Source organism: Plectropomus leopardus, chromosome 6 (genome assembly GCF_026936395.1).
Source record: "Plectropomus leopardus strain MGB_pleo_1.0 chromosome 6, ASM2693639v1, whole genome shotgun sequence".
Classification (NCBI taxonomy): Eukaryota; Metazoa; Chordata; class Actinopteri; order Perciformes; family Serranidae; genus Plectropomus; species Plectropomus leopardus.
The window spans coordinates 4,322,712-4,330,206 of record NC_142181.1 but is presented as its reverse complement, the minus strand read 5'-3'; the positions used below and the strand labels follow the sequence as shown (position 1 = coordinate 4,330,206).

At 35.2% G+C, this 7,495-nt stretch overlaps 1 protein-coding gene across 2 annotated transcripts in view; it reads right to left on the bottom strand.

Annotated features, from left to right (window-relative positions):
* Positions 1-3,892: 3,892 nt before the first annotated feature.
* LOC121942810 (alpha-2-macroglobulin-like) overlaps positions 3,893-7,495 on the bottom strand; it is a 28,423-nt gene continuing 24,820 nt past the window's right edge. The window contains exons 30-36 of one of the 2 annotated variants that reach the window (XM_088078538.1): positions 7,194-7,406; positions 6,065-6,183; positions 5,883-5,973; positions 5,727-5,795; positions 5,538-5,643; positions 5,187-5,256; positions 3,893-4,360 (exon numbers count right to left, since the gene is read on the bottom strand). In XM_088078538.1, the coding sequence (XP_087934664.1) occupies positions 5,201-5,256; positions 5,538-5,643; positions 5,727-5,795; positions 5,883-5,973; positions 6,065-6,183; positions 7,194-7,406 (654 nt within the window). In that variant the 3' untranslated portion in view covers positions 3,893-4,360; positions 5,187-5,200. The remainder of the gene's footprint in view (positions 4,361-5,186; positions 5,257-5,537; positions 5,644-5,726; positions 5,796-5,882; positions 5,974-6,064; positions 6,184-7,193; positions 7,407-7,495) is intronic. The other variant, XM_042486075.2, reaches the window with a different exon arrangement.

The following is a 7,495-nucleotide window of genomic DNA, read 5'->3' as shown; positions in this document are numbered from 1 at the left end:
AAGCTGACTGCAATTTTTACAGTATAACCCCTTAAATCATGAGGAAATTGGTTTGATTTCTATCACAAACACTAGAAAACTGCAGTGAACGACAAATGAGAAAGACTCACAAATAAGCAGTAAATATTCTTTTTTAAAAAGTCCCCAAAAATTTATATGAAAATTGAAAAATTAAAAATAAACACAGAAACAACCAGGGAAAGTGCTTTAAAAATAATTAAAAAATAAAATATAAAATAATAATAAATATGTAATCATGATAATTACATAATAATTATGCCCAAATGGAAAGCTGATATATTTTCATTATATTTTATTATATATATTATTTTACTATAATTTGAGCACCTGTAAAAAAAAAAAATAAACATTGCAATTTTTTTTTCTTTTATTCTTTTTTACCTAGACATTTTTCCTAGCAAACTAATTTTTTAATCTCCTCATTTATTGCCAAGTTGCTTATTGCCTTTTTTTGCACATTTTTTCTCTGTGTTCAAAGGTATAAATATTTCGGAAAGGCATCTGAAAGTGATGTCGCTCCTGGTTTCAAAGGGTTAATCAGGCAAGGGCCAAGGTTCAAAACTTTTTTCCAACTATAAAAATTAAAATGTACCAGGACAAAAACTGATGAAACATCTAAATAATTTCTAGTCAGGTGTAAATGGATTCTGCAATTTGTCCACCCACCACTTTATTCAGTTTGTACAAAATTGAAAAAATATGAGATTTTAGGTTCATTCATTATATCGTAAAGTTTGTGCCTCTTTTTAGGATGTTAAGCTTTTGTTCTGTGCTCTCCTTTCATGGCGAAAACGCCAGGATGTTTGTTGGACTGCAGTCAACTGTTTTCGTAAATCAGTTGGATCATTGTTACTGTAAGTTCTGCTACGTTGCCCTTTTACCCAGCCTGGGATGATTGATTTTGTCATGCAAACAGTTCGTAACCTGATTACTCGGGCCAAAGTAGACCATTTCTTTTCCAATAAGTCAACATTTGTGAACTGATTAAGTCCTCAAATACTGGTCATGAGTTACATCACAGTGAGAGATGTGCTCAATGTGAACGGAGCAGCAATAAAACGATTATATCACATATGACTTTACAAAATATAGGCAACTAACTCTCACGTTACATTTATGCAAATAATGCATTTTTAAATGATTCTCTATGCTTTGGATCACAGCAGCTGGAGTTGCAAAGGAAAGCAATAATGTGACTTAAACCTTTGAAACCTGAAGCAAATAGGCTTTCTTTTTTTCTTTAAAAAAAAAAAACAACCAAAAAGTAATGATATGAAAGAAGAAATTACTCAAAAATTGGCAAGATTTTACTAAAAAGTCTGACAATTATTTAAAAAAACTGAAATAAAACAACAACAAAAATAAATGACCTGGAATAAATTCTTAAAATTATAATAATAACTCTAACATAACTCTAAATATGTGAATATTCTAACTCCCCTTAACATTTTAATTCTAATTATTATTATTCTAATTATTTTTTATTACTAATTTTTTGTCATTTGTGGAACAAGTTGCTCATTGCCTCACTACATGTTTTTGAAAAAAATAAAACCGCTTTGTTCAGGGGTCGAAGGTGACTGAAAGCAGCTCGGGAAATATGTCGCGCCAGGTTTTAAAGGGTTAACTTTCACTGAAGGGCTCAAAAATATCTGTAATTTAAATCTCTGAACTTGTTGCATTTCACCGATAATATCCGTGATGTGACAGTGATAATGTAATGTAATTTCATTTTTTAAACTTTGCTTAAAAAATAAATCGAGATTCTTAATCATCTGAAACAAGCCGATGAGCAAAACTGAAGTCACGCTCGTTACAAAGATAATAAAGATATGGGGGACATATTTTTTGTTTTGTGGTGACAGAATCAGCTGTTTAAGACCCCTGAGTGACTCTTTAGGATTCCCACTCAGAGACAAACGGGACATCAGCATTCCTGGCATTACCCCGTGTACTTTTGTTTAGTTTTTGGCTTCTTTGGTGCTAGAAAAAGCCAAGTTTGTACCCCCCGCCTCTTTCGAAGTGTAATAATTAACAGCATGTTTAAACACAAGAATGTGCATAATCTGTATATGCTTAGGCCGCGTGTCAAAAAAGGTTTGTTTGATCAGGTCTGAATCCATCATTGCGACACTCAGGTGGTGAGAGAGTTTGAACTTTTGATCAGCATAAAATGTAACAGGAAGGTTGGCCGGGGATGGCTGTGAGGAGCCTCCGACAGGAACACGCTTTCAGCTCTAAAGCACCAAACAGCCAACATGTTAGCATTAATGCTGTGTCAGCATGTTAGGATGCTGATGTCAGCATATAATTTACAGTAGCCGACTGTGGAGGAGGACAAACAGGGTGAAATTGGGGATTTACGCTACAAAATACACGACAGAGTACCTACTGACACAACAAGAGACTTAAGGTGCTTATTTATGTGACCCTGAGGCTCTGGTTTAAATTGTTTTGAAAAAGAGGCAAATTTACTGTATTTCATTGGATATCGTTCGATAAACACAGACAGAAGCCACTGAGCGAAGGGAATTAGCCAAATAGCAGCAAGATTTAAGTAAAAAGTTACAAAAAAGTGAATATTATCAACAAAAAAAAAAGCCTGAAAAAGGGACAAAATACAACAAAAAATATAAATAGAAATACATATTTTAATTATCTTTTTTTTCTGTAAGCTATTTTTAAATATAAAAGTACATAATTTTAAATATAATTTCTGGATATATTTTCTTACTATTTTTATGATAATTTTCTAGTGTTTTTAAAGATTATTTGGGGGAAATTTTCTATTCACCCTTCATAAATTAGTGCAATTTGCAGAACATGTTATGCCAATTTACTGATTTCCTGCTTTTTAAAGAAATAAAACCAGTCTTTTCAGTTTTCACAGGTATTAAAGCTTGTGAAAGGTTTTGAAATGCAGCACAAGAGAACTGATGATGATCCAGGTTTCAAAGGGTTAAGAGGACACAAGTTTAAGGTGGTGCTGATAATGCCCTGCAAGCCCGGGCTCAATAATATTTAGGCATATGCTGCATTGTAAACACTACACAGAGGCAATGGGAGAAACTGTTAATGGTCTTAAAGGCTCCTAAATTTTAAAGTTTCAGTTTTTTAATGGGTCTATAATACACAAAACACAGAAATTTACGACCACTTAAGGCCATTCAGGACAAGAATGTCCACTTCCAAAACCTTTAAGAAAAATATTATATATACATATTTTTTCCCTGCTTTTTTGGATTAAATCTTAAAATCAACTTCAGTCCTAAATTTTAAATCTGGCAGTGCACAAAAACTAAAAATGCATAAAAATCAATGTTGTTGCTAATCTTTGAACTATCCAAGACTGTGACAAAAAAAAATCCTCCAGCCGCTCCATTATTTATTATATGGAAAATAATATTTTATTTTCATAAAAAAAGCAATGGTGACATAATGTAATGGCATTTATTGGGTTAAAATCCCAATTTAAAAAAAAAAAAAATATAAAAAAAAAAATATATATATATATATATATATATATATATATATATATATATATATATACATATATATATATAGTAGTATTGATCAGGACTGGAGTTGATTTTAAGGTTTAATCAAAAAAAATTGGAAAAAAATATGTATACATAATTTTTATATTGAAGTTTTTGGAATTGGATATTCTTGTCCTTATTGGCCTCAAGTGGTTGTAAATTTCCGTGTTTCTGTGTATTATAGACTCATTAGAAAAACTGAAACTTTAAAATAATAAAAAATATCTGTCATATGCAGTAACATAGCCAAAATGCTTGCCATAACAAAAGTAAAAAATGACCCATTTTGACAAAAATGTCCAAATGGGGTTTAATAGGAGCCCAGCAGCTAATTTGAGTTCCTCAAGCAGGTTTATTTGGCTTTTGTTGACAATTTGGGCTTCACAGAACTGTAACAGTCACACATAAAAGCAGGAGCACAGAGAAATATAACAATCTGAACAAAATGTAGTACGTGTTCACCACTGACCTCATCTGGAGATTCTGCCGAAAGGAGGCAGGAAACTCCTCCCCTGCTCAGACTCACAGTTTGCATTAAAGAAATATATGAGAAAAAGTGCGATAGATAGATACATAAATTGATTAATGGTTATTGTTTGATAAAATCGTCATAACGCAGCAAAAGGAGAAAGATGCGTCGGTAAATATAAGCAAAACATTATATGTGAACTGCATTTACAACAGTCTGCAGTCATATTTAACTTCAATTAATCTCCAATAAAATCCAATTTTTTTTCCCCGTTATGGTTGAATCATTGAGGCCCACGGGTCTGAGCGGAGACCACACTTCATTCTTCAAGCTGCCAATGAAAGAAAAAAAATTCAATAGACTATTCTAAGGAATTTTGATTTTTTTTGTTGACAAAACGATTAATAAATCCACAATGTAAGTTATTGTAAACATTTGTAATTTACTATATTTAATTACATGTTTAATAGTTTGTTATTTTATTGTTTTTGTCCCCTTACGTCTACTAGTTATATGAGTAAAATAAAAAAAAAAATCTGACAATATTTCAGAAATTAATCAGTATTTAAAAATCATTCTGATAAATAATCTTAAGAATTTTTAATAATCTTTAAGTGGGTTATTAGAGCCAGCTAAACCAATGCAATGTACTGGTCTGTACATCTAAGACCTGGAATTTCACTGTTTAAAGGAATAGTTCACCCAAAAACAACATTAACTGAATACAGTAGTCACCACCCGGATTAAGGCTGAAAAAAAAGAAACCAAAAAAGATTTTTTTTTTTAAGTCTTTCTGAAAATTCCTGTGCAGTTTGGTGTCTTGTGGGATCACGAAAATCCAAACTGTTTTCACTAAACTATTGCTAAAAAAAAATATTTCTCAATTTTGTTGTGCTCATTTGGACAATGATATCTTAAGGCTGCACTTTGATTTTTTAGAATATTTCTGAAAATTTTCTAACCGTTTTTTGCTGTCCTGTCAAAACGTGTTTGCACTAATTCGCTTTCATTTTTTGGGCACTTTGCTCTCCTTAACATCCTTTGATAGAAAACGTTCTCTGGGACCAAAGAAAGCCGAGGGGGTGAGTGTTATTTACAGTTTATTTTGCTTTTGAGTGAACTCTTCCTTTGATGGGATTGCACAAACGTCAGTGTACCTGTACAGTATGTTTTACAGACTGTTACCTGCAGCACACGGGTAGTTGTATTCTGTCTCATCCTGATCACCTGAGAGGAAAAAACAAAAATCAGAGACTGAACAAACAACCCTGTCAGACACTGTAACACTGTGACTGTTGCAGATAAAAACATAACACCATAGAAACACAACTGACATTAAACTGCTGCCTCTCAAAAGTGAAATTTCACTCCTTCTTTGATGGTGTTGAAGTGTCAGAAACTGACCAAGTGTACATCAGATAAAAGGGACACTGATTTAGTTCAGTTTGTTGTGCAGCTCTACTAAAAAGCAGAGTTTGTGCGTGTGTGGTTTCTGTAAAGAGATTTACTTGGCTGGTAGTAGTCGTAGATTTTAACAATGGCCGGCTTCAGGTTCTGCACCGGGAGCTCCTGTATGAGCGCTAAGCTGTGGTTGATGGGAATGTCCTTCGTCAACTGTTGATAGAAAAACAGACGACACGATCAGTCACAAATCTGGAGAGTATGATCTATCGTTCCCAGCTGTGAATCCCTCTCACCTCCTGAATGTACACCATAACGTGATCGTCCTTCTGTTCAACTCGATCCACCATCGAGGCAACTTTGAGCTGTGAGGAGACGATAATCAGCGGGACAATTCTTCAACAAAAACCTTTACATTTCCACTAAAGGTTAAAGATATTGTAATAACTCACGCTCTTTATAGACTCTGAGTCTGGGATAAATCCAGAGAGCATTTTGATATCCAGGATCACCATGTTTGTAGTGCTCTCTTTTCCATTATATCTGTTAGTGGATACACAAGATTGTCTGTTCAGAACTTCTGTAATTTTGTATTATTGCTGTTAACAGAGATCTATTGTTGTTGATTACTTACAGGGACGTTAGCGTCAGAGTGAGTTTGTGTGTTGTGCTTTTGCAGTCGGCCTCTGGTTTAACCTCGACGCTGAAAGTTGTGACATCAGTCGGAGTTGGGATGTTATAGTGAAGAGAAATCTGGGGAACAGATATATCAGGAACATTTAACAGGGCCATGTGCAATAAGTGCATGTGTATTTAGGGCATGTCTGACAACTTTTGCTACTTAAATGGTGCAGAATTTGGACGCAAACTAAGATGCGAGGTGAAAAGGAATTTTGTTTTTGTTTTATCTTCATATTATAAGCGTGTTTTGGACTTAATATGATTTCTAACAATCAAAGTGCCCCAATCCTGTTATTTACATTGCAGAATCGGCAAATTGGGCCTGCGAGCAGTTTTCTGCAGAGCTAACCATCAGTGGCGCTACGCTGTTCCTCAGGCTTAACTGTGCACAGCAGCTCTGCTCTGATCTCTGCTATGTTCACATTTACAGAGTATCATTAAAGAAGTATTAGTATTAGTAGTAAACTAATGACACGATATAAGAAGCGCGAGGGCGCCTACAGGGCAGAGGGGTCCAACAAACCGAGGAATCACCCGAACTACGGGGGTTTGCTTCCCTTCTGCATGTAATGCTTTTTTTCTCCGCCTTAGTGCGTCCTTCCTCTAACCCTAATTATCTGACGTGTTGACGTCCAAGCATTTGTTGCCATGTGCTTGTGTTGCTCAAACATAACCACGTGAAGCATATTCCCACCATGGAAGCGGCATCCCGAAACATAAACAGTGGACGTGGAAGGATAACTACAGCGTACTATGCAGATATAGAAGTCAACTGCGAAGCAGCAATATGTGATGACTTGGGATGAGAACATGTCGCCTGACCACACCTCATTTTAAGATCTAAAAGCCCATAGGCGCACAGATTAAAAAACATATTTGCTACCCAGACAACTCGGCCTGAAACTAGCAGGAACAGCTGTGCTGCACTGTGTGCAGCTTTGCATCAGATTTAAAATACGGCCCATAATATTTGTAAAAATTAACAAATATAATTTTTTTCCATAGGCAGCAATTAGTTACACAAGTAATCTAACTTGGGGTTAATGAATTTGCCAGTATGAGGTATTTTATTTACAGTTTACCTGTATTGCAGCACACGCAGTGCCCTTCACCTCCAGGTTGTAGTTTCCTGTCACATCCTGCAGCGCCTCCTCCTGGTAGAGCAGTTTGTTGTTATAATTCACATCAAACGTCAGCTGGCCACTAGGAGACCGGACCGTCACTGTGCTTGAACCCTCTGGACTGAACACCAGAGTGGAGTAAAGAGCCAGAGCCTGAAGAGCCACCACAGTGTCCTAAAAAACACACACACACACACACACTGTAGTAAACACACTGGTAATGCATCATACCAGTAACTTCGTATGGCATCACTCTATTTCAA